The sequence below is a fragment of the Leptosomus discolor genome, chromosome 4 (genome assembly GCF_034619465.1).
Source record: "Leptosomus discolor isolate bLepDis1 chromosome 4, bLepDis1.hap2, whole genome shotgun sequence".
NCBI classification, from domain to species: Eukaryota; Metazoa; Chordata; class Aves; order Leptosomiformes; family Leptosomidae; genus Leptosomus; species Leptosomus discolor.
Window position 1 is genome coordinate 36,241,307 of NC_141394.1, and position 27,532 is coordinate 36,268,838.

A 27,532-nucleotide genomic window follows, 5' to 3' on the forward strand; every position below is an offset into this window, starting at 1 on the left:
AATAACAGCAGTCCTTTGATGCAATATGTTGTTTCATCTAAGGGGCTAGAGGAATCTTCCAGATAAATGAGAAATCAGAATGTAAATCTGAGTTGTAGTCTTTTAGGAGAACACAATTGCAGTGAGTTTGTGTAAAAGCCAGCAAATAAGGACGTGAGATTACAGGATTTGAGGCTACTCTTGAAACAGCAAGTTAAGCAGCACAGTGCTTAGAGTCCTGAAGAGTTTCAGTTGAAGCTCTTAGCAGTGAGGGAATGTGCAATTCAGATTCTTAAAGGTACCAAAGTCCTTGACTCCTACTGATTTAAGGATTAGTGCTTATTAAGAGTTTCCCTAAAAAGGTGCAAAATAATGTGAATTATTTTCTTCTTTTTCTTAACTTAATCTTTTTTTCATTTCTGGGTGTTTTAATTTTCCTGGTCAAGGGAAAATGGGCAAAAACTTGGTGTTACTTTAAGAGTATGTGATATTAAATAAAAGGAACATCATTTAAATATTTTGGGGTTTAAGTATTCAAAATTTTATTGTGAAAACTTTTCTTTCCAGGATAAAAATGCCTTTTTTTTTTTTTTTTTTAATCTGCAAACTGAATTTGCATAGGCTTAATTCTATAGCTCCTTTCTCACACTGATGTTTTGAACTACAAGTATCAGTGGCAGAAGCAAAACATTTCAGTATTTGTCGATATAGTACTGTTGGCATTGACTGACAAAAGCAGTTTTTATCATGAAAACCCGTTTGAGCACAATTTTATTTGACAATGTGTGAGTTGTTTTTCAGGCTAGTTTCCAGCAAACCTTGTGTAATAGAGAAAGTAATTAATCTTGCGTGTTACTTTGACAGGCTCATGCAAGCAAAGACCTGGAAGAGCAGTTGCGGTCTGTGTCCAGTGTGGATGAACTCATGACAGTACTTTACCCAGAATACTGGAAAATGTTCAAATGTCAGTTGAGGAAAGGAGGTTGGCAACACAACAGGGAACACTCCAGCTTTGACACAAGATCAGATGATTCCCTGAAATTTGCCGCAGCACACTATAATGCAGAGATCCTGAAAAGTAAGTACAGGACACAAAACATGTTCTAACACACAGTAAATTAAAATCCGAAGGCTTCTCGGTTGTGACAAAAATATTTTAAAACCGAAGCACTGTCAGTAAACCAACCTGAGCAGTTTGATTTGATGTCATGTCTATAATATAAAAGCTGTGACAGTCAACCTCCCATAATGAAGTAAGTTGCTTTGCAGATGTGTTTTCCATATACCCATTGTGAGAAAGGTATAGGCTGCTTTCTCATCTCAGTGGATATAGGAAGTTAAGTGTTTGTCTTCAGGTATAAGGAATCCTGCTTTGCAGAGGCTGTAACAATTTTGCAGAAAGCAAAGAGAGCACTAATAGTTGGATTCATTGAACTGTTTCTCCTTATTTTCTGCAATTGTGTCATGGCTGGTACTGCGTTCCTCTCTTATGTGTTATTGCTTTAAGATGCCAAATAATCAGTTTGGAGCTTTTTCCTGTTACAAAAGGGCAGTTGTCATGATGTTATGCTCAAACCAGAAAAAAACAGCTTTCAAACATGTATGACAATACCCCTTAGTGTTTCAGATGGCCAGGGTAAAAATATATTATCATACAGTTTAAGCAAGTGCTTGCAGGCAGAGAAACACAGGATTTATAGCAGGAGGTGTATTTTTGACATGATACTGCAAATCCTGTACCTTAATGGAGACTTTTAAGGTACACATTAGGTGAAATTTCCATTTCTGATGAATAGCCTACCAAAAACTGGTGCCAAGAGAGAATAAAGAGGCCTGTATAGCTGCGAGTGTCATGGCTGTTTAGTGTAAGACTGTATTTGGTAAAAGGCTATGTAACATGATGTAAAATGTTTGCCCAGATTTGCTTGGACAATCTGGGCACAAATGTCACCTTCGAGATTAAATCCTGTCATGTATATAATTGCTAAGTAATGACCTTTTGCTTTAAGTGATACTCTTGTAGTTAACAAAGTAAACATGTATTCAAATTATTTTCACATTAAGAGAATGGGCATCAAATTTAATGTTTCTAATATATAGTGTCAAAGTGAAACACTGTGTGAGACCGGTTAAAATTACTTTGTGGAGGTGTGCAGTACTACTTTAGACTTCACTCTAGGTGAGACTCACCCTAGGTATAGGAGAAAGGACATGTATACCTTTAGCTGCTGTACAGCAGGTCAAGTGATTCTCCCCCTCTAGTCTACTCTTGTGAGACCCTACCTGGAGTGCTACATCCAGCTCTGGAATCTGCAGTACAGGAAAGACACGGACATGTTAAGGATGTGTTTGTTAGGGCTACAAAGATGATTAGGGGGCTAGAACATCTCTCTTACAAAGAGGGTCTGAGGGACTTGGGGCTTTTTAACCAGAAGAGAAGACTGAGGGGGCATCTTATCAATGCTTATAAATACTTAAAGGGTGAGTGTCAGGAGGATGGGGCCAGTCCTTTTTCAGTGGTGTCCAGTGACAGGACAAGAGGTAAAGGGCACAAACTTGAACATAGGAGGTTCCATCTAAGCAGGAGGAGGAACTTTTTTACTTTGAGGGTGGCAGAGCACTGGAACAGGCTGCCCAGAGAGGCTGTGGAGTCTCTGTCCCTGGAGACATTCAAACCCCACCTGGATGCTGTCCTGTGCAGCATGCTCTAGGTGGTCCTGCTCTGGCAGGGGAGTTGGACTAGATGATCTCCAGAGCTCCCTTCCAACCCCTAACATTCTGTGATTCTGTGTTGGAGCAGGTCCAAAGGAGTGCCACAAAAATGATCAGAGGGATGGAACACCTCTCATGTGAGGGAAAGCTGAGAGAGATGGGGTGGTTCAGCCTGGAGGGGAGAAGGCTCCAAGGAGACCTTAATGTGACCTCTCAGTACATAAAGGGGGCCTGTAAGAAAGATGAGGGCAATCTTATTAACAGGATCTGTTGCAATAGGACAAGTAGTAATGATTTTAAACTGAAACAGGGTAGATTTAGAGTAGCTGTAAAGAAGACATTTTTTACAATGAGGGTGGTGAAACACTGAAACAGGCTGCCCAGAGAGGTGGTAGAGGCCCCATCTGTAGAAACATTCAAAATGAGTTTGGACGGGGCTCTGGGCAGCCTAATCCAGTTGAAGATGTCCCTGCTCACTGCAGGGGCATTGAACTAGATGATCTTTAAAGGTCCCTTCCAACCTGAACCATTCTATAATTCTATGATTCTATTTCATAAGATCTGCCCAACCTTGTTAGGTTCCCTCTTTGCTCCACTGTGACTTTTCTTCTGCTTGATGACAATATGTCACATCCCCACGAAGAAGAAAAATTACCAAGAGGTTAATGCAGAGAGATGTGTATTTTGCTGAATAAAGGATGTGACTTTTGAATGCATATTCTGGTTCTAAACTTTAAAAAAAATCCTACTCATTTACTGTAGGAGAGTATTGTTTTTAAACAGTTACTTTATAACACATGAAATTCCCTATAACTTGGCAGGTATTGATACTGAATGGCGAAAAACTCAGTGCATGCCACGTGAAGTGTGTGTGGATGTGGGAAAAGAGTTTGGAGCAACTACAAACACCTTCTTTAAACCCCCATGTGTATCCATCTACAGATGTGGAGGTTGCTGCAATAGCGAAGGACTCCAGTGTATGAATATCAGCACAAATTATGTCAGCAAGACAGTAAGTTCTCACTCTTACTACAGTCCAAGTGCTCCTTGCAAATCCATTTATTATCGTGCGTATTTTAAACCTTCTTATTGCTACTATGAGGAAGGAAAAAAGTCAGTTCTAAAATACATAGAAAAAACAGCTGAAGAGACTACTGCCTGGAAGAAAATGTTTAACACTCTTTTCCCCCAAATATATATATATATATGTGTATTCTTTTTTTAAGGGAAAAAAAAAAATAAAAAATAAAGTACGATGTCCAGTTATCAATTTTGAGATTATCCACAAAACTTTATTTTATTTTATTTTATTTTTTTTTTTTTTGTGTCTTGTCTCCTGTATGGGGCAAGCACTCTGGAAAAATAGCCTGTAGTTTTACTAGTGAAGACTATGTCAGGACATGTGCAGGCAAAGGTACATGTTCCAAATAAAGCTTTTTAGGAACTGAACTTTACTGTACTAAGAGGTATTAGTATAATGTACCTGTTTGTTTTGTTTTAATGCATGTTACTTCAGGTGTACGTGCAGCTTTTATTCTTCAAGTTCAGGGCTAGTGATCAGGTAAGAGTGTGCCAAGACTATACGTTGAGCCTGTGAGCTGCCCTTAAAGGAGAAAAGATACATGCGTTACTCTAAGTAGCTATGACAGTTATCACAATTACCTTACAACAACATTTCCCTCAAAAATAATGTAAAAATAGTCATACTTCAAAATGTTTGCAAGTGTATTTTGCTTTTGTTACAGTATTTGGTAGGGAGTTTTTGTTGGTTTTGGGCTTTTTTGCTTTTGACCTCATCTTTCTGATACTTTGAAGAAAACTAATTTTAGTGTGAATCTTGCTTCCTTTTTCAATGAGATTCACCTATATGAAGATGCAGTATGTATTTATAAGGAATATATACAACTACGTAGCCAACCATAAAATGATAGCCCATGGAAATGTACTTCTTCATGAGCTTTCTTGAGAGGGGATTAGGAAAAGGGGACGTAAAGAAAACAGGAAAAAAAAAACCCTCATTTTTAAAAATACACTTTCTGTTCTCATTTCTATCCAAATCTGTCTCTCTGAAATGGTGTATTCTACCAAGAATTTTCAATCCTAAATTGAAGCTAGTGGTAGACAGCCACACAGCACAGGAATAATGTAATGGAAATAGATTAAACAGGGAAAACTACAACACGGATTTTATTCAAGCCTGTAGTTGTTCCCTCAAACAGCTGTCCTAATTCCAATTGCTTGAAAGATACAAATATAATTTTTATGTTGCAAACTAAGAAATATGACTTTTTTTTTTTTTTTGCACGTATTTATAAAGTTTCGCTTACTGGAATAAAGGATGATCTAGTTACAGAGAGAGTTGTTCCATTTAGCACAGATTTCCTGGTCTTTGAGCACCATGTCAGTTTGGGGTAAATAATTCCTTTCTATTCATCTTTCTGTTCATATTTATTGAGTGAACCACTTTTTTTGCCTAGTAGAAAATGTTTAGTACTGAGTTTCTTTTTTAAGTTCTTGATGTCATTGGTGATGATATGATATAGGAGTAGTTAAAGATTTGAGAGACTCTGAAAAGGAAAATGTTAAAGAATTTATCAGAAAGAAGAAAGAGGCAGTAGCATTGGTTTTTTTGTCTTGCTTATTCTGTAAAAGCAAGCAGTTTAATCTCTGAATTTTCTGTCTTGCTTGTGCTTTCCAATTTTATCTGGTCCTTGAGAGAATGCAGTTTTAAAAAAACCTTTAATAAAGGAAGAGAGCTATAGCTATATCTCTTCATCTGTCATCATCTCTAATCTTTTTAAAGTTATGTGACCACAGCTTACCCTATATCAGATGAGAATTAGGAAGAAAAAAATTATCGGATACAAGACCTTTCTGTGGAATTCAGGTACCCTACGCACCTGTCTTCACTACTGTTTTCCTTTTATTTCCTGAATGAAAAGAGAACAAATAGTTAGTAACCAGACATCTTCTCTTTTTTCATAAGTCACCATTTCCGTACCTTTGTTTTTAGTGCATAAACTCCGTAAGATAACGTCATACTGTTCACCCTGCAGAAAAAGTGCTTAATAGGAAATTAACTTTTCAGCTGGAGGTCTTACTGTGAGGGCAAGCTCTAGCATTGGTTCCAGACAATCTAAGAAAAGTTCATATCAGCTTACATCAAAATTAATTATAAAGAAAAGAGCTAAGCATAGAAGTTATTTTTATGGGGAGCAAATCATTGATTACCAGGAGAACAGACTAGGTCAGATGTTCCCAGATTGGCTTGTGGAATTCTGTGGTGGTCCAGAGAGAGGTCAATAGTTCTTCAGTTCAGGCTGTGTTCCTCCTTTGTGGCTATTTGAGTTTATTAAGAGAAAAATATAAAAGTATTCTGCTTTGCTTTTAATACCATTTAATACCATTTTTTTTCCCCACAAAAACGGTTTCTGTAGTTGCTAAGAGGTGTTTATACAATCATGTTTGGGATATGAGACAATTTCTTGATTAAGATGTGGTACAAGACCTATCAATACGTTTGAAGACCCCCTAGGCTAATTCATAAAATGCAATAAGTCTTTTTCTTCTCCTTTATCTGTAACACTTCAATAGCCCAACTTTGTAAGTGGTGGCTTTTTAATAAAGGTCTGTGGGGAAGATGATTGGTTAGTCTTTGGTTTTGTGGTGTAGTGTGTGTTGATTTTTCTTCTCTAATTTGTTATTAATCAAACAGCTGTTCTCTGTTTCCATAACACAAGTAATTCAACAGCAGTTACAAAGATTGGAGCTACCTGGTGTAGCAACAGCCTGTCCCTCGGCTATACTTTTTGATGTCCCCACCTATAGGTACTTGCTTATATGTTGAAGGGAAGCAGTAAGCAGATGTCAAAGAGTCATCTTATTCCATTCATCCTCTTGGCTGGCAGGATGGACAGTTTTTTGGCTTCTTTCAGATCATTCGATGTAAAGGTCCTAAATCTTCTTGTTTCATGGTTACAGTAATACTCCCTAAAGGAAAAACATCTTTCCAAGCAGTTTGAAATTAGATTTAGAAAAGCTTTTCTCACGGGAAACAAGTTAACAGCTTGAAATTGTTTGCCATTTTTGAGACGTACATGGTGTTCCTTTACACAATTTGGAGATTTCATATGTCACAAGAATTTTCAGTCATTTTGAACTTTACGATTTATGTCTTTTCCCATGCATTTTTCTCTTAGACTGATGATTGTAATGATATAGGAGGAACTATTAATAGTGGCAGATATATCAGTATAATTTCCAAATGTTTTTTGTTAAAATTTCTGGGGGAAAATAAAAAAGTGATTCAAATACAAAAAGAATAAGGAACCCAAGCATATTAAACAGATATGGAATGTATTATATCAGATAAGTTACCCGTTATTGTATCACACATAAGCCTTGAAGTACTGCGGGTTTTTTTCCCAAAAATTAGGCAGTAAAATAAATAATGTTGATGTACCATTTTTCAAATAGCTTATTTTCATTCTTTTCAGTATAGAGGTGTTTAGAGTTTTGAAATTAGTCTTACCTCCTTAGCTTAAAAATCTCTCTATACCCATTGTGCTCTCTTACACTGGTTATATTTGGCTGTCCTTACCGACACTTTAGGAAGTGCAAAGGTCACAAGTGATGGAAACTGAGCGTCAATCAATTCAAGGGAATCTTGCCAAAATAAACCACAATCCATCGGAAGAACATAGTGTAGTTAATGTAAATCTGGGGGAAAAAATCACACATAAATCCTATATTTGAAAAGTATCTAGAATGATAAGCTTCCTTCATCCTGATATGGAAATAACAGTTTTTATTATTTTATATTTCAGAAGTCAGTGATCATAATTTTATGTGTGCTTATACAATAGATATTAGCACATATGATGATAGTGCTGAATAAATTAGTTTATTCACTGAAGCAAAGAAATGTTTTGTATAGAAATCAACAGTTTTTCTGAAAGTATGGCACGAAGTCCCTCTAGTCTGAAGGAGCTATCAATGCAGTAAATCAAAAACACATGCATTTCTAAGGATGAGTGAGGACTTATATATGGGAAATTTTTTTTACAGGAATGCTGATAGCGCTTTTGGTCAAGCATTCAGATTCCTGTCTGCTAGATATTAGATTTTTTTTTTTTTTCTTTAAGGTTAAAATCATGTGGAGCTCTAGGTTGTGGACCAGACTCTGGTGCCACCATTGTCTCTTTTCTCCACTCCAGCTCTATAAATGGCTAAAGGAAGAGCGCTGCCAATGTGGGAACTGAAAAGACCCTACTACAGGGTGGTCTGCAGGACTACGCAGCTCTGGCCTGGAAGCTCTTGCTAGGATAGCTAAAGATATAGTCATGGAATAGATCCTCCTGGAAGCTATGCTAAGGCACGTGGAGAACAGGGAGGTAGTTAGAGACAGCCAGCATGGCTTCATCAAGGGCAAGTCCTGCCTGACCAACCCAGTAGCGGCCTTCTATGATGGAGTGACTACATCAGTGGTCAAGGGAAGAGCCATGGATGTCATGTATCTGGACTTCTGTAAGGCCTGTGACACTGTCTCTCCCAACATCCTTCTCTCTAAATTGGAGACATATGGATTTGATGGGTAGACTGTTCAGTGGGTGACGAATTGGTTGGATGGTAGCATCCAGAGGGTAGTGGTCAACAGCTCAATGTCTAGATGGAGATAATGACAAGTGGTATCCCTCAGGGGTCCATACTGGAACCAGTGCTGTTTAATATCTTCATCAATGATGCAGACAGTGGGTTCGAGTGCAAGTTTGCAGACACCAAGCTGAGTGGTGTGGTTGACATGCCTGAGGTACGGGATGTCATCCAGAGGGACATGGACAAGCTCGAGAAGTGGACCCATGTGAACCTCATGAGGTTCAACAAGGCCAAGTGCAAAGTCGTGAACCTGGGTTGGGGCAACCCCCGCTATCAATACAGGCTGGGGGATGAAGAGATTGAGAGCAGCCTTACCAAGAAGAACTTGGGGGTACTGGTGGATGAAAAACTGAATATGAGCCAGCAATGTACGCTCAAAGCCCAGAATGCCAACTGTATCCTTTGATGCATCAAAAGAAGTGTGGCCGACAGGTCAAAGGAGGTGATTCTCCCCTTCTACTCCACTCTGGTGAGACCCTACCTGGCATACTGCATCTGGCTCTCGGGTCCCCTGCACAGGAAAGACATGGACCTGTTGGAGCGGGTCCAGAGGAGGGCCACAAAGATGATCAGGGGGGTGAAGCACCTCCCCTACGAGGACAGGCTGAGAGAGTTGTGGTTGTTCAGCTTGGAGAAGAGAAGGCTCTGGGGAGACCTTATAGCGGCCTTTCACTACTTAAAGGGGGCCTATAAGAAAGATGGAGGCAATCTTATTAGCAGGGCCTGTTGCAATAGGACAAGAATTAGCGGTTTTAAACTAAAAGAGGGTAGATTTAGTGTAGCTATAAGGAAGACATTTTTTACAATGAGGGTGGTGAAACACTGGAACAGGCTGCCCAGAGAGGTCGTAGAGGCCCCATCCGTAGAAACACTCAGGTTGAGGTTGGACGGGGCTCTGAGCAACCTGATCTAGTTGAAGATGTCCCTGCTCACTGCAGGAGGGTTTGACTAGATGACCTTTAAAGGTCCCGTCCAACCCAAACTATTCTATGATTCAATGAAATAACAAGGTTGGGACTAAGGGGGGCTGATGCACTTGGCATCACAGTAGTTGCAGGTTGCGGAGTGCCAAAGGCCGAGTGTGATTGAGACACCTTTGCCCGGTGTCTTGCTGTGCTTCTTATCTAAGAAGTACAGTACAAAGCATATGTACTGATCTTCAAGGATTAAAAAAACTAATGTGTAAAAGAACGAAAATCCAGGGAAAAAATTGTTTGTAATTGCACACATGACTGTGAAAGTAATCTAATTATGCACTTACCTTTGTATTAGTCTGAAAAGTTCTGTAATTATATACCTATCTGTACTGGGAGGCAGAAAATATAAGCATAAGAAGCTGACGTTTGGGTCTGTAGGATATGCTGCCTTTTAATTTTGGCTGGTGCAGTGGAACAAAGGTTATGTATAAAGCCTAAAATACAGCTTATTACAGATTGTGTAATCCAAACGTATGAAGAAAAATTACTTTCCTTCATTTTTGAAGATGAACATTCCAAGTTTGGCTAGGTTGAAAGACAAATTTAAAGTCATCTTAATAATGGTCAGTGGGAACTACAGAAAATAAATATGCTTAAGAAAGTAATTTAAAAAGAAGTCCTTCAGCCAAAACTTTTTTTTTAAAAAAAATCCATATAGTACTAATGATGGTCGTGGGTTTAGCACACAATTTCTATTTAAGCCATTTACTGTACAAGGCTCTCAAATTTTTTCATGATAGACAAAAATGGGGAAAAAACATTTATAGTCACGCATAATATTGTTCAGTGGTAAACAGTTCTTGTTTAAGTAGCCTAATATTAAGACTATCCAACGTACTCCATGGTAAACTCTGTTGTCATTCTGAACATAATTTTGCTATTCTTTAACAGTAGGGGTTGAAATTTTCTCTGCCAGATGCCTGATTCGGCTCGATGTGTTTTTACTTTTCAGTTTTTTTGCTTTCAAACATCAGCAAAAGTGGTGCTTCTGCATTTTCTTAGACCACAGTGAGAAAGAATTGTATGTGGCTTTATTGTTAAAAAACAAAAATTGGGATTAATTTTTATCTGAAAAAAATTTCATGTTCCCTTATTTTAGGTAAAGGGTATGATCCTTGTTTGTTTGTATTAGGAATGTGTGTTTTGTTATCTTTGAGACAATCAGCATACTTCTAAGTGTTAAAAAAAAAAAAAAATACTTAGGAGGCAAATGGAATTGTTTGGAGACTTGGATATATTTGTAACTAGAATGCTTTATAACTTGGAGCTGAACAAAAATCTGATGCAGTTTCAGATCTAGGCACCTAAATCCCATCTTCTAGGGGGAGCCTGTTATTGATACACGCACCTTTATCTTGTTGGGAAGGAAGGAACCTGGTTGATCCAAAAGTAGCTGGGATAAGATGTGCATTTGCCAGAATGCTAAAAATTATGCTAAGGAGCCCAAAAAGAGGGAAGGGAAACCAAGCTTCGTGGGCTGGCTGAAAGGAAAACTTTGGTTGGGCTGAAATAAGGGGAAGTTGGCATAGAGAATCGCCGTATTGGGTGAAGACCTAAGGAGGCAGGGGCTGAACACAGTAGTTTGAAGAGAAATATTGGAAATCGTGAGAAAGACTGGAAGACCAGCCATCTGGCTTTCTGTGGCGAAACAACTTTAGACTGGCTGAATGGAATGTGTTAAGTTCTTGTGTTACGCATTATGTATGCCTTTCAACTGTTCTTCAGTTAGGTACTGAGATTAACAGTATGTTACTGACTTACATTTATGATATTACCTTCTGTGGAAGAGGTTAGGACAGTGCTTTGACATTTTGTGTGATTTTAGTTATGCTGTCACATATTGCTTCAGTTGTTGTTTTCCATTGGTTTCCTGACAATGCAGTGTTGGTAGTACAAATGTACAGGACAGCGTGGGCAAGCTGAGTCTAATTTTTTTGCTTTTAACTTTTGAGCATTTGCCTCCAATTCTAGCTATATTCATTTAACGTACTTTAATTTGCTGTTTAATGTACTGTAATTACTAACATTTTTCTGAAAACTGTGAGCGTTAAAAGCTCTCCACTTCTTAAAAAATTGCCCTAATCCCTACTGTCATATCCTGTGTTCTTCTGGGGACTGAAGCTCATTCTTTGGAGTCTTTAGTCTTGAATGTCAGTCTTCAGGCATAGATCCCTGAAGAACAGACCCGAAGGAAATGTCTTTTCCCTATTGCCTGTAGCGTGAATTAGTCTGATTTCTACTATGATTTGAAGTTGGGAAGGAAGAGATTTGGGCCTCTAATTGGTGAAACCAGTCCTTTACTGCATGAAGGATCAGATGGAAATATAAGCCATCTGATCTCCAAGAAGAGGTAACCGCAATGTGGGTACCAGCAATAGTATCCACAACCAGCAATGCTGCCAGAAAAGAAGGGAGTTGAGAACCAGCCTCATGCACAGATGTTATGGTGCATTTCTCATAGAAACATCCTTTCTAGATACTGACATTTGGCTGTTATGTGTTGCCAAACATGCCCTTTGATGACAACAGATGTTGAGCTTATTGTTCTATTGGATGAGGCAGATGAGCAAGAAATAATTAGAGATGTCAGCAAAACCAGGAAGCATTACACATGGTCAGATCTTTCTTACCTAATTTGAAATTATTTATTAAGAAGATGATTCAGACCGAGCTTATGTACATTGAGAGTTTATTCATTTACACTTAAATAGCTTCATTGGATTTAGAGTTGCTGCTATCACAGCTGAGAGCAGAATATGGATTTTCTTTAGAATGGATCTTATTTTAAAATGCCAGAGATTATTTAAACTGAGTTATTCTGAGTACTAAATACATTTTATGTAACAGTCTACTTTTCAGTAATTTATTTCTTGTGAAATCTCTTCTTGATATATTTTCATTATCAGAAAGGAAGAATAAATATCTCCTTTTTCAGTATACATGTGAATATAGTATCCTAATAGCGTGTGCAGACAAAAGTGTAGGAAGAACAAATCAGTAATTCCAACCCCAGTATTCCACTTCCATCATTTCCATTAATGAAAATAGATCTGGTTTATATTCTTTTTCAAAATGCTAGTTCATGTATCATCTTAAGCACTTTCCAAAAGCGAGGGCTAGAAATGTAATACCAAATACAATATAATATAATCTCTAACATAAATAATTGGCTTAGTTTTTTTGACTTCATATATAAACAGTAGTTACTATTGGGTGATGTAAAATACTTTACTATTATTGCTATTAAGAGAATTTAGTTGAACAAAACTGAAGGTAATTCTGTGACATCAAGGAAGCTATTCTACCTTTACATTGTTTAACTCAGCTTTTTTTGCATCGTACCACTGAGGTGTTGATGGGAATAGTTGTTAGCAATATTCATCTCTAAACTGATACCTTTCACAGTTTAAGTGGAAGGACAAATGTAGATTAAGATAATTCATGTCCACCATCATTTCCACTCACAGTTGGTACATCTCAGGTGTTTTAGCGAAATTTCTCTTGGTGCACTCCTGAAGCTGAACAAGAGGACAGGTGGGCTGACAGGCACCTCTCTTAGGAGGTTTGGAATTGTAGCAATAGTCCTACACTGCCATCTCCAGCAGTCTGGAGTCTGCCATGTTTTGCAGCATGGCAAACTGATCTACTCCATGAACAAAGGAAGAACAGAGCATGCCCTTTTTTTCTAGTCAACTGCAGTTTGGGCCATGCAAAGACTCACACATCTTCAGTTTCTAAGTTTTATCAGTTCTCCCTATAGTGTTTTGTTGATTTTCTTTTTTTCAACTTCAGAAAAGCAAATTCATACTGTCGTAAGAGAGCAGAGAAAACAAGATTCTCTTTACATGTGTGATGTTGTAATTAAGTCCATACTCTTTGTTCTGCCCCTCAATTCATGCGTCTTAAGAAACAGTTTTCTTACAAGGTATTTGATAAAGTAAAGGCTTTTGCATCTGTGGATTCTTAGCTCTCCAGAATTTCAGAGGTGTCCAGTTGTGCTGTCCTTCTGAAAGCACAACTTGTTTAAAAAAAGATACAAATCTTGCATATGTAGGTGAGTTTTGTCATCTGATCAGTAATTAAAAACAGATACCCAAAGAACTCGGCATGTATTTTCTCAAATGTATACTGTATGCAGAAATGAAAGCTATTTTTCATTAACATGATCCTTTCTGTTTCTTTATCTGCAGCACCACCTTCCTCCTCTCCAGTTTCCTACCTAGTTTGTGCATTATAACAAAACCTGTGATGGCCTTCAAGTAGATGGATATTTTTAAAAGAAATTAATAAGTACATAAAGCTATTTTCATGTAACATATTAGGATGAAAATGATAGCTCTGTGTTATGGTTACTGCTGTTTTTGGATGAGGCATCTTGGTAAAATGCCATTTGTGATTATTTAAAGGAACTTTTGTAATAGATAAGGCTGAAGGAGCCAATATTGGTTTGGAAACCAAAATGGATTATAATAAAAAGTGGATTAGAAAATGTCTTTCCAGAAGTCTGTGTTGAACTTGGTGAAAACCCTGGAGGTATGTCTGGTGATAATTAGGCATTCATTTTATTGGTACCAAGCTTTAGATGTGGACTTGTGCCCTTATCTTATTGATGACACAAGACCAAAATTTTAAGAAGCATTACTTATTTTGCAGCTGGAGCAAGAATCCAAGTTTAATTAATAATCTTTGGCTAAAAGACTTTCTAGCAAGAGAAACTTTTTTCATGGTAGCTCCCTAGATGGATAGTTTTTTTCATTGGTATTTGAAAGATATAGGAAACTATTTTCTGTTTTGGTTTTCCTTCTACAGAAGTAAACATATACTTAAATTCTAGTGGGGAAAAAAACGCCACGTTTAAAACTAATGTAAGGGATGTGGTAGTGTTTGCAGCAAAAATAATAGCATTGTAATCTTCTGTAAAAGAATAAAATGCAAGTATAAGACTTTTGCCATTTCCATTCTTGTATGATGACATTCCCAATGTTAAACTTTTTTAAAGATACAGTCACTAAATGATGTCAATATTTGTTTTGTAAAATAGATAAATGTCAGAGTTGATGATGCTTTATACAATTTAGGTTCAAGTTGCATAGTTTAGCTATGTTGTTGTTTATTGTTGGCAGCACAAGTGCCCTTTTACCCTGTGGTACTTGTTGAATACATCCCACACTGCTGCACCTGCATACTTGTTACCACTTGGGCTCACTTACATACTTCATAAAATCATAGAGTGCTTTGGGTTGGAAAGGCCCTTAAAGACCATCTAGTTCCAACCCCCCCTGCCATGGGCAGAGACACCTCCCACTAGACCAAGTTGCTCAAAGCCCCATCCAACCCGGCCTTGAATACTGCCAGGGAGGGGGCATCCAGTTCAGTGCAAGGTATTGTTTTCAGGACATTCTGTAGGTGTGATTTGTATTTAGAATCATGTAAAGTTACCAGTATTTTGATTACATTTGCATTCTGTCTATATGCCATACTGTAAAATTATTGATTATAGAAATTGTAAACAGATCTCAGCTAAAAATTAAAGCCTTGTTATACAGTCTCATTAACTGAAACTGGAATAATAACCAATGACCATGTTTTTGAAGGTAGTAGAGTCCCCCAAAGATACAGAAATATTCTTAAATATATTTTGAAAAGTGACTGAACACCTAAAAGGCAAAAGTGCACTATTACCCTATTAAAAATACTACCAAAATATGTTTTTTAAGACTTTGACCTAAAGTATTTGTTCTAAGTAACTTTTCAGGAGACTACTGAGATTTAAGTCCTACAGTGAAATCTGCTTAATTTGATAAAGTAAATGTCCTGAATTGAATACTGAAATAAGTGTCACTGTTTGTGCTACCATATGTTCAGGTTTTGACAAGGTATTGCTGAAGTTGTCCTCTTCCACCAGTTGAACTGTGTTTCCCACTAAAATTAGGATTTTATTAGTTTACATACATGACTATTTTATTAATAGTGGGTATTTCTTAATATCTTGAAAACAATTAGTAGTTCAAGATGCATTCTGTTAGGGTAACCATATAAATTGCACTGATACCAGTACTCGAAAGTCAAAAATACAGTATGCCGCAGTTCAAAACTTGTTCATCCAAAAATGTTTTGATCTCAGTCCAATTTATTGCTGTTTTACATACACTTTTGTGATCATGCAACTGATGTATCAGGTTGTAGTTTAACTCCCTTTTTAAGTTATTCTTATTTTCCAACTTTTCAAAGCACTTTCCAAATGCTACATTTTAAATTTTTTAAAAGGCTGCCAATTTGAATTAATTTTCTCTAGAAAAATGAGTTCTTTGTACCTTTTCCTCTTCTAATGTTAGTTTAGATATTATAGTAAGCAAAAAGGCACGCAACAGGGTTTACCATAAACATTTGTCATACCGTAGCTATTGTATTCAGTTTGCACATAATGACTGTTTAGCAATGTAATTGAATATGCTACTAAATGATGGTAGAAGACAAAAACCTAAACTTAAATATCTTATAGATTTTTTGTATGTCCTTATTTTATTTGTAATTGTACTGTTACTGATCTATAAAAAATATTCTTTGCTTTGCTTTACCTTTTATAGTTGTTTGAGATCACAGTGCCTCTTTCTCATGGCCCCAAACCTGTAACTGTCAGTTTTGCCAATCACACGTCCTGCCGATGCATGTCGAAGTTGGATGTTTACAGACAAGTTCATTCTATCATAAGACGTTCCTTGCCAGCAACACAAACTCAGTAAGTATGAGACCTGTCTTTCCTTTCATTTTATGAGCAAGCCTATGTAATTAGATTTAAAGTACTGCTGGAAGCTTTCACAATTAAGATAGGTAAACTTATTAAATGAACTACACATTAGTAGTAGCAGAATGCATTTTGCAAAGGAGCTGATATCGTTTTACATGAAGAGAACATTATTAAAGTAACATTACCTTTTTACCCAGTGGATAAACTGGGGCTAGATGCTTTAAAAATGAAGAATAATGTTGTTTGTGGAGTTTGTTCATGGAAAGAGCTGCAGTGCAATTGAGGCTCAAAGGAAAGATCAATGAAGTGAACTTCTTTAAAAAAAAAAAATCAAGAAAAGCTAAAATTACTTTCGCAAATAAGAAATAAACAGCATTTCTCTCTCAAACTGTGTTTTCCTATTTAAAACACTGTTTTAAAAAAGGCCTGATTTTACAAAATCTTTAACTGTAAATCTTTTGGGACATCTTCATATGCCAGAGGTGAAAATAAAACAGAATGGGAAGGGAAAATAAAGGGTTAATTGACAGTACACAGAATTAGCATATTGATTTGTTTGGTGATTTTTGAATGAAAAAGATCACAGAAGAAATCTGGTGCTGGAGCCAGTGTTATTAAAACACTTGAAGAAATCCTTCCCTTCATCCTAGAGGACTGAGTGATGATTTCATGATGTATAAATATTTAGGAGGTCAAAAATATGTAACAGACTAACAGATGTTTTATGGAAGAACCAATAACTAGAAGCTGAACTGAAACTAACTGTAGGCACTTTTAGTAAGGTGAGTGAATAGTGCAAAATGCACAGAGACATAAGCTAGGTTGATTTCTCTTGTGTTTTCATTCAGTTAAAGTCTGGATGTTTTCTGACATGTTCGAGCTACACACAGGTTATATTCTATTTTAATTCAAATTATTGAATTTGTTCATCAAAACATGGATCATGAACAGTGGATTAGAAAAATACTAGGAAATAAATTCTATTAATAGTTTAATTAATTTGCGTAATTATCAGATTATAAAAATCAAAACCCAAGAGTCATTAATAAAGTCAAATTATGCTGACTGTTCACAGCTTCTCAGTGCTTCCACATTAAGAGCAGTTGTAATTACCAGTGCAGGAGTTTGTTCTAGCCAGGAAACGGCTACCTGTAGTTAGAGGGAAGTAAGTGTATAGATACAAGACTTTGACCAGCACACACAAGTAGCTGGCTCCCTTGTGAGTAAGGGATTGTGCTTAGTACTAGATCAGAATACATGCAGGCTTTCTCTGCGGTTGAGTAGTCCTCAATTTTAAAATCTGTGGCTTTTTTACAATAAAATAGAAAAGCAAACAAATAGAAAACCAAGCTGAGTGCTTTTAGATTCTAGAAAGCAAAGGAAAGGAAAGATATTTGCACGTTCCTGGTGGGTGCCTGGATGCTTTTCAGAATCCCACTGTGGTTTTCTAAGTTGTACTAAAGTCCTCAATTTCTTTTCAGCATCTTATTTTTCCTTAACATTTTTATTTATAGGTTTGAATGACGGTGAAACTGTTGTAAAGCCAAAACCTGGAAATGTATTTTCTTGTCACAGTGGCAGATCTACATGTGTGCCTGTATTTATGTACATGCTCGTTTTAACAGAAATATAGTAATGACTTTCTTATGTATTACTGAAAAGAAAAGCCTACGAGTATAATTTCTGGTTTTAGAGTAATAACACTTGGGATCTAATAAGAGTTCAAAGCTGGATTATAGCACAATGCACAGGCATGTTAGAAAGAAGAGAGAAATGACATGTTAGATAGAATACAAATAGCCAATCTTTTTTATATAAAATACACTTTCTGCACAAATTTATCTTCAGAATTAAGGTCCAGGTCTTTTCCTGTTCTCCCGCTTTTTTCCTTTTTTTCCTTCTGTAGAGTGGTAGCTACCTCTACATATTTGCAGAGCTGAGGCATGTCAGTTCACGTTAACCAGTGTTTCAGAATACCTCCTGGATTAATGGTATCTTAAATTGTACTCCTCTCTGTTTATATAGAATGTCATCAAGACTTGCAACTGAGTTACAAAATTGTCTCTCTGCTTTAGAAGTTTTAGCGCTGTGAGGGGGGAGGGGAGCAGAGGAGCTTTTAATACACATAAATCAAATCAAGTCTCTATGATGACCTTTTTTTCCCATGGTTTGTAAGTAGGTGCTTACAGGGCTGGTGAGCATATTTTAGATGTGGTTTGGATGTATGTTGTAAACGTTAAATGTTTCACCCCTCTTCTGCATTATCTGTCCTAGCACTGACAGATAACAAGTTAGCATGCTGGGTTTGTTGGTTTTCTGTTGGGGTTTTGTTGTTTTGTTGTGTTTTTTTTTTTGGCGGGGGGGTGGTTTGTTTGTTGAGGTTTTTTTAGTGGAGTTGACAGTGATTTGGAATCAGGTAGTGAAATTTTCTGCAAAGTGGTTTTGCCTCTTGATTTGTTTTTTTCCTAACCTTCCTGAACTTTCCTAAAATGTTACAAGATATTTTAAAATTTCAGCCATATCCCCCAGTAATTTTCTGTACTAGCAACCAGAGCAGAATTTGTAAACAAGCAGTTCCAGTTCCTTTTGCTGGGTGTCTCCAACCCTGATGCTGAAATACTGATCAGTCTCTTCAAATTTTGGTAACTTGGCTTTTGTAGGAACATTGCCTTCTCATGGGTTTATGTGTGCTGGGTGTTTTCTTTATATTGTCAACCTGCTTCCTTCTGTAGTTCGTTTTAAACACTCTTGGCTAGAGCCAGGCTGCTCCAGGTGCGAGTTGTTGTTTGGTTTGGTTTTGGTTTGGTTTTTTTGTTGTTTTTTGTTTTTTTTTTTTTTTTTAAACAGAGTACAATAATATATCTGTAGATTATCTGTACTATTTCTCTAGCAGAATCAGGAGGCAAGCAAATGGACATCTGTGCCAAGTGAGGGAGCAAGAGTGAGATCATTAGCAGAATGAAATCAGGAAACACCAGCTTGATAAAACATGAGGCGATGCAGGTTGATGTTAAACTACAGCAGTCTTTACAAGCAAAGAGTCATTTAATGCGGTGAAGGGGAGTGGTATACTTGAATGATGATCACATTAGAATGTCCCAGCACCTGCATTTTTGAATGCACGAGTAATAGTGCTGAGGGAAATGAAAAGTGCTTAAAATGTGTAATGTATGTGCTGCCTTCTTAACAGATGAGAGTTGTAGAAATACTACAGAAATAATTAATAAATGGCACAGCCTGATGCACAAAGTTAGGCATGACTTGTTAAAAGTTGTAATGTCACCCGTGGTGATAAAGTAATTGCCAGCAAGGAAGATGAGGTAATACACATACATATTCTATCCTGTGTGACCTACTCTAGGCTAACCTGCTTTGGCAGGGGAGTTGGACTAGATGATCTCCAGAGGTCCCTTCCAACTCCTACCATTCTGTGATCTGTGGTGCACCTGTTAACTAACTTCAGTCATTCTTTAAAAAGGCACCAGCTGCTGTTAGGATTTTTTGCTTTCTTTGGTACCACTACCTTGGCAGCAAAACTCTAGCAGGTAAAAAGCACTAAACTGTTAAATTTTTACTGTCTTTCATTTCTGAAGTGCAGAGGCATCACCGCTGAAGTCCAAATCTTTAGATTCAAGAAAGCTGTCCAGGATTTGAGTGGCTGATAAGAAAGAGTCAAGTTAATGGCACATAACTTTCACATAAAGGGGAAAGGAATCTGATAAGCTGATTCTATTTTAGAAATTAGAGTTTTGTCTGCAGCATTTATTGAGAAACTATTATCAGCTGTCTTTTGACATCTGTATGTGTTAAAATGTTTTTAAACTTCAAAAAACAATGTAGAAAATTATGCCTGTTACTACCTATGCAGTATTTGGCATGCAAATATTTTTTAATACTGGTCTATTTTCTATATGAGGTTTATATTCAAGGGTTAGATCTGTATCGAAATACACTAGGAAGGTACAAGTATCAGCTTCTAGAAGTTAGAGCTAAAACTTGAAATGTGAGAAGGTATCTTCAACCTTCAACAAATCATTGAAGATTCCTGTAGTGGGGAGAACCTTAATTAGTAACAGACTTGATAGGAGTTAAAAATAAGATTGTGAATGATCTGAAGCTCTTAGAAACATTTTTGTAATGGAGGGAAACAAAAGCAATCAGGATCTAAAATCAATTTATTTTTTTTCTTGAGTTCTTACGGTAGTAAATCAACAGTATATTTCATTCCACAGGTGTCACGTGGCAAACAAGACCTGTCCAAAAAATCATATTTGGAGTAATCAAATTTGCAGGTGTTTGGCACAGCATGATTTTGGTTTCTCTTCTCACCTCGGAGATTCTGGTAAGCAGTTTTGCTTAAAGGAGTAAATGTAGTTCCATGTTTTGATTTACCTTAAGGAGAAATTAAATGCTTGAAAAGTAAATAGTTGAATCTTTTTCTTTATTGATGCTATTACTGGTTGTTGCCTGTCTTTTAACATACGCTTGATCTTAAAACACCTTAGAAGGTATGAATTTGCGATCATTTCTTCACTTAAAAATAGGTGAACGGGTAGACACAAAATTCTGATAATTGTGCAACTTCTCTCCTGTATTTCTAGACACATCTGAAGGATTCCATATTTGTGGACCAAACAAAGAGCTGGATGAAGAAACCTGTCAGTGTGTCTGCAAAGGAGGTGTGCGGCCCTCAAGCTGTGGACCTCACAAAGAATTAGACAGATCGTCATGTCAGTGCATGTGCAAAAACAAACTTCTTCCCACTTCCTGTGGGCCCAACAAGGAATTTGATGAAGATAAGTGCCAGTGTGTATGTAAAAAGACCTGTCCTAAACATCAGCCACTAAATCCTGCAAAATGCATCTGTGAATGTATAGAATCTCCCAATAAATGCTTCTTAAAAGGAAAAAGGTTCCATCACCAGACATGCAGGTAAAAACTCAGTCTCTAGCCCTTTCATTGTGTTTAAGGTATAAAATTTTGGGTTGTGTCATTAGCCATCTTGTTGAATTGCTTTGTAGTCTTCAGTAACCAGTAAGCCTCTCTTCAATTCAGTTTTATCCTCTATGACTTATCATCTCTAAGAGGAAACTACTAGGCAGAATAAGTATTTTAAAGCATGTTTGGTTTCTTGTACTCTTACTACTACTTCATGTGTTTGGTTTTTTGTTTGTTTGTTGTTTTTTTTTAAACAAAGTGAGCTCTAAGTTCAAGCTCCCTTTTTTTTTATGCTACTTAAAATCCCACTCTTCTTTTTTTCCCCCAAGAACTGAATATTGCAATTCAAATAGCTCAAATATTCCTAATTAGATTTCAGGGGTTCATTCATTGTCACTTCTTACATTTTTGCATATCCTTCATTTCACTCAACTGATAATAAAGATTTAGGAGTGCATAAAAAGTTATAGCTCTGGGTAATTTTTGTGAAAAATAGACATATATAACTGTAAAACAGACCACCCACATTCATCATTTAAAATGGGATTTGTTCAGGAAGAAAACTCTGCAATTTCTTTATATATCGCAGGAGCTTTTCCTTCCATGACTGCTACACCCATAGTGTTAGCATTCTATATATGAAAATGTAACTGTCTTTAGGTTCTGAGAAACAAACAATACTATTTGTGCTTTGTGGTTTTTGTGAGGAAAGTTTTCCTGTAAAGTGAATTTGTTAAAACAGAAACAATACCATTTGGAGCAGATAGATCACTTATTTATTAATATATGGAATTATTTGTTATATTAATGATAAATAACAATTCCAGAAATGTTCAGGCACTGGAAATGGAAAATGGCAAATTGGGACATTTAAATGTCTGTGGTAATTTGTTGCTTATCAAAAGTAAACTTTATGTATTTTTTAATATGAAGTGATTAGTTGGCATAAGTATATTGTCAGATATATATGCATTTATTTATCTTGAATAAAGAAAAAATGTCTAATACTAGGAATGTTGAAGCCTCTAAAATAGGGGAAAAGATTAATAGCTGACGTTACCTGTTTTCCTATGTTTGGCCTTTTGAGTGGAATAGAAGAGTTGTTAGAAACATAAGAAATTATTTCTTCTGTATCTTGCAGGTTTTATTTCCATTTATTTTTGTGGAGGAAAAGAAAGGACCTGATTACATGAGCTTTAGCACTACTCTAGTGTGCACTTCCAGTGGTGCTGCACATATAAACCATGTGCATTTTAAAAGAATATTCACAACTAGAAAAGTCAGTCATTTCAAAAGCTGAGAAATGCCATAATAAATATCTGATGCCACCCCTAATGATTTAAGGACTTAGTATTTGAAGGAGGGACTTGAGCCTAGCTTTTCTCTGTGGTGGTGAGGTTGAATACAGTAGAATTTGAATCACTTTCTGACTTCCAAGGACAATCTGATATGGGATGCTTTTAGCTGTTTCTTTTTTACTAAGCAGTTCATCTTTGGAGAAAGAAAAACTTGTTTATAATGTTACCCTATAGCTCTACAACCAAGAGCCCTGTAGGTGTTAGCACTGTCAAGGAAAATTCTTAAGAAAGGATTTAGCATAGGTTTCTCAGATTTTGGCTCTGTCCACCACAAGCTTTCTCTCAAAAGGAGTAAAAACCCTGCAACATCCTGTTTGTCTTTGAAAGAAAGATCCCTTGCTGTTATGAGACATGTAAATGGAAGTACCACTCTAACCTTGTGCAAGATGCCTGAGACCTAGCCATGAGTGGAATCCTGTAGCCATGTCCTAGACTGCTCCCCATTCAGGGAAGTAGTCCTTGTAGGTTCCGGTTTTGAAGCACCCACGTTTTTATGCACTTTACCTAAAATGCCTGCCTCTAATGTTATACCCTGCTCCAGAGGAAAGGAACGCAAAGTCATTTACAAAGCACTGGATAGGAAGGAAAAAAGATTTTTTTTTTTTTTTTTTAAAAAAAAAGGAAAAAACCAAACACCCCACCATAAAGCATACTGGCTTTTAAGGTGATGATGCTGTTACCACCACTGAAAGTAGCATTTCTACTTCAGTTTCATCTGTGAAGTTGTTAGACTGCTCAAAATGGCAAACCTGGGCATTCAGTATCCAAAAAAATCGCAATTTCTGACCATGAAGGGAAAGCTGCCACTGACTTGCCCAGCACTATACATGTTGACTGAACATCTGTCTTAGCTCCAGCGTGTTCAATTTGTCCTCATCAAAACAGACATCTCATCACATGAAAGCACTCTGTAAACAACATCCAGCCCAAATCTTTTGAAAGACCTGGTCTATTGTTCAGCAGAGTTTCCTAAGGAAACCACATTTATGTAGTTACAATGACTCTGCCACTCTTCACCCTGTGCTATCACCTCAAAAATTTATTTTGGTCAGTTTTGGCAGGGCCAGATAGCTACGTAATTCAGCTGCAAAGCATTTTAGAGGAGGAGAGGGGCTCTCTTGCTCTGTTGAAATGTCCCAAATAAGGATAAGACTGCAGTAACCCGACCTTGACTGCTGCTAGACACAAACTCCCATGGGAGAGATGCTTTATACCACTCTCAACTGGAAGTTAATAAGTTGAAGGTCACAGTTCACTAGGAGGCATGAATCCTAAACAAAGTGAACTCCTCCTCCTATCTAATGAATACGTGCCTGCTTTTCATTTTGTACATGTCATAGGTGGGTGGAAGTGTTTGGCTTCGTCTTTTTTTTTTTCTTCTCTTATTTCATTTTATGGTCATTCAGTACATGAAGTAGTCTAACTCTCATGGCAGAGACAGGCAAAAAGGCAAATGAGTTCAGTATTTCGTCCATTGCATCTGTAGGGAGTACCTTTTTCCCGGAACAGACCTACTGCTGGTTGTCCGTTTGCTCAGTGTATTAGATCCTTTGGCAAACATTTTTGTTGCCTTTTACCACAGCTTCCAAACTTTATTGGGCGAAAGATCAATAAGGCTTTGAGAGATTTGCGTGAGCTGTTTATGCTCATCTCAAATTTCTATATTAAATGGCACAAAATAATGTTACTCCCTTAATTACAGAGACCACACTGGTGAGCTAATCTGTGTTTCATGACATTGAAAACACTGTGAACAAGATGTGACTAGTTGATGGATGTCATGTTTGCAGTCTTCCTCATTCCATATTGTTTTCCTCATAGCCAGGTTCATTGGTTGAACTAGCTGGCATGAATTAATGTAACTGTAATCCAGACTTCGTATCATAAACAAATTATTGCAAAGTAGTAACTTGGTATTCAAAACAAGCATACAACATATCAACTTACCTGCAACAATCATAAGAGTAGCCACAAGCCCCAAACAAGTATTACCTAGGGAAGAGGATAGTGACATTGCCTTAATATGTAGTGTCTTTGAACTGAAGTAAGTATGAATTATAGTAATAGATTATAATATCAGTGTTTCACAAGCAGGCAAACGTTATTTAAATACAAGTTTTAAGCATAACTGTGTTGAAATTCAAAACATATACTTTTGTCTTTTGACTCATTGCCAGCATCTGAAAAAAAAAACCCAGACTTGTACTTTGCCTCCATTATACACCAGAAAGTATTTAGCATTGTTATTGTAAGGTTATTTTAGGTCAAGTTCTTGTTTTAATTGAAAAATAAAATAGGAAAAGGAAGAGTTCAGGGACAACCACAGATAGTATCTTTGTATAAAGTCTATTTTTCAGTCAAGGAATCTGTGAAGAAAAATTCTGGTGCTTCTTAGGTAGATGTGACGTGGTTTAATGCTCTATTTCTGTTAAACTTATTTTAATCAAATAGGGACTATTTCTGTCCTTTTTCCTTTAAGATTTATCATGAGCATGCAGGCTCTGATCTTACTTAGAATGCACGTAGATGCAATATGAAGCATAGCTATATTCCCCTGGCTTCAGAGAGTGGCTGTAGGAGTTTGCAACTTGAAAGGAAGTGTGTTCTCACTTTCAAGGTCAGAGTCACAGTATAACATGCATAGAAAAATCTCTTTCAGGCTTACTCCATTAGTGAATATGGTGAGAAACAGTCCTAGGTGAGAAGATGGTAGATTTGATTATCACCTGGTTCTGGTTTGCCATCTCAAACTAGCAACATGCAGTAGGCCATAACAAGCCAATTTGAGTACAGAAAAATATTACTCTAGTTTCAAAATTAAATGTAAAGAAATACTACGCAAGACTTAGAACATGACTGCAACCGAGCAATATGTTAAAAATATTCGTGAGTATCTGTAGATATATAGAACAATTTCTCTTCAATAGCATTCATTATTCTTTCATTGTCTTTTGTGAAGAATAGTCCAATTAAAAGTAGTTGCAAGTACAGAAACAGAAGTTAAAAGCTATGTATTTGTAGGAATTAAAATATCCCCTCAAGAAATGGCAATCTAAATGCACACAGATTTCTACTCCAGGTTAATATAAATGATCATGTTTATTAATGCCCACTTTTTTTCATTTCTTTAGTTGTTACAGACCACCGTGTACAGTCCGAACGAAACGCTGTGATTCTGGATTTTATTTTAGTGAAGAAGTGTGCCGTTGTGTACCCACATATTGGAAAAGACCACTTATGAACTAGTGAAGAGAGCACTACTTGCTATTTTGGTGTACATTTTTCCATTAGAACAAAAGAACAACAGAAACTTTGCTAATATTTGGAATTAAATGTTCACCAGAGACCCTGTGGGGCTTTCAGAGACTCTCATTGTGCTTTTCTCAAGATGTGGAAAGCAAATGTAGAAAATAACTGGGGTTCCTGTTTTGTAAAGAACTCAATAAGGACTTATTTTCTGCCAATGACCAAACAGCCTAGGTCCTCCTTCTTGTGATTTTTTTTAAAGAGATAATGACTATATAATTTATTTCCACTAAAACCATTGTGCAGCATTTCTGTTTATAGCAGTAACAATTGTTAAAGCTCACTGTGATCAATATTTTTATATCATGCAAAGTATGTTTAAAATAAAATGGAAATTGTATTATGTAACGGTGAGAATGTTTAATCATCGGGAACTACGATTCAGCTTTATCATCAGGATTCTTAAAAGGGGGAAGGGCAATTAAGAGGAAGCACTTTTATGAAAGGAAGACTACAGCCATTTTCTCATACCTGTTGTATATGTCTTTTGGAATAGAAAGAGTTATACTTAGTGTTTCATGAGCCAGTGATATTTCTGTCTCCAGAATGAAACTAGCAAAGCCAGTGCAATTAATAACTAATGAAATCATTGGAGAGCCTATATATTGCCAAAGGGTAAGGACTATATTTGAAGAACAGCAGCAACTACTCACATTCCAATATATTCACCTGTGATATTATTTCTTCTTAGCATTTCTAAAGAATAATATAAAATAATGTCTATTGAATGTTATTAGCATGAAAGTGGAAATGCCAACTATAGTTTTATTTAGTATTACAGGCTATATTGTAAAATTTACAACTAAATAATTCAGAATGCTTTGATGCACTTTACTCTTTCATATAGTCAATCAGATGTCTTGATCAAAAATGTATGTGTGTGCAAAAATACTATGAAGGAAAAAAAGTACAATTTATGTTCCAATTGGGACACGAAAGGAATTCTACCAGGCTGGTATGGATTGACATAATCGCTACATAAAAAATTCTCAGGACTCTCTTTAATAAAGAAATCAAACATCTAAGAAGAAAGAGGTAAGATTTTTCATTTGCGTGAGAAGAGCAATGTGCATGGAACAATCTATTCAAATTTGAAATATTTCGTAAGTTGGAAGGAAGTTGTTACATTATGGAAACTTTATTGGGTGCAAAAGTAGAACAAGCAAAGCTGCAAAGCAAGATTTTTGTGACAGGAGTGGGAAGATCTGTAAAAATAACTTTAGATGCCAGTGCTGGTTCTAAGCAGCTGTTCTTAAGAGTTATTAATGAATTAGTAGTAGTTCTGATTATTTCTTAGAGAGTTGAGGAGGGAGGCATTGCTTTTCTAGATTCTTGCATGTTTAGATATCAGAGTTCCTAAAACTGAATGAAACCTACTGTTAATTACTCGGTCCCCATTGTGGGTTGAGACAGTCTAACAAGTAGGCAGCATGAGAGGCAGTTTCAGAGTTCAGACTGTACTCTCACACTGTACATCTAGTGTCCTCAATGTTCTTCCTAAGAGGCCAGCTATTTATTCTCCAAATAGGATAATAGGAGGAAGTTTAGGCATAAAAATACTGAGGAATGTCTTCATTACTGTATTGCCCCAGCAATCAAATGCAGGTAGAACTCGGGGTGGCAATTTAATGTTGATATACAACTTTAGTATAACACACACAGTTCCCATCAGTTGGATTAGTAGTCATGCAAATCATCAATGTCTAAACTGTCAATGTCAATATAATAGGGAGAGGTTAATAGTGAAAACTTCATTCAGTATTACTAAAGATTCAGACATCCATGTCTAAATGTTAGCTGCTTGAAGGAAACATAAAATACCTTAAGTCAATTAAAGAGCAAACTTTAATGAAGACTTG

At 36.7% G+C, this 27,532-nt stretch overlaps 1 protein-coding gene across 5 annotated transcripts in view; it reads left to right on the plus strand.

The window, feature by feature from the left end:
* VEGFC (vascular endothelial growth factor C) overlaps window positions 1-25,968 on the plus strand; it is an 82,493-nt gene extending 56,525 nt beyond the window's left edge. For 4 of the 5 annotated variants that reach the window (XM_086464242.1, XM_086464243.1, XM_086464247.1 and 1 more), the window contains 6 exons: window positions 844-1,057; window positions 3,513-3,703; window positions 15,911-16,062; window positions 20,304-20,413; window positions 20,673-21,003; window positions 25,499-25,968. In XM_086464242.1, the coding sequence (XP_086320368.1) occupies window positions 844-1,057; window positions 3,513-3,703; window positions 15,911-16,062; window positions 20,304-20,413; window positions 20,673-21,003; window positions 25,499-25,613 (1,113 nt within the window). In that variant the 3' untranslated portion in view covers window positions 25,614-25,968. The remainder of the gene's footprint in view (window positions 1-843; window positions 1,058-3,512; window positions 3,704-15,910; window positions 16,063-20,303; window positions 20,414-20,672; window positions 21,004-25,498) is intronic. The other variant, XM_086464244.1, reaches the window with a different exon arrangement.
* The last annotated feature ends 1,564 nt before the right edge of the window (window positions 25,969-27,532 follow it).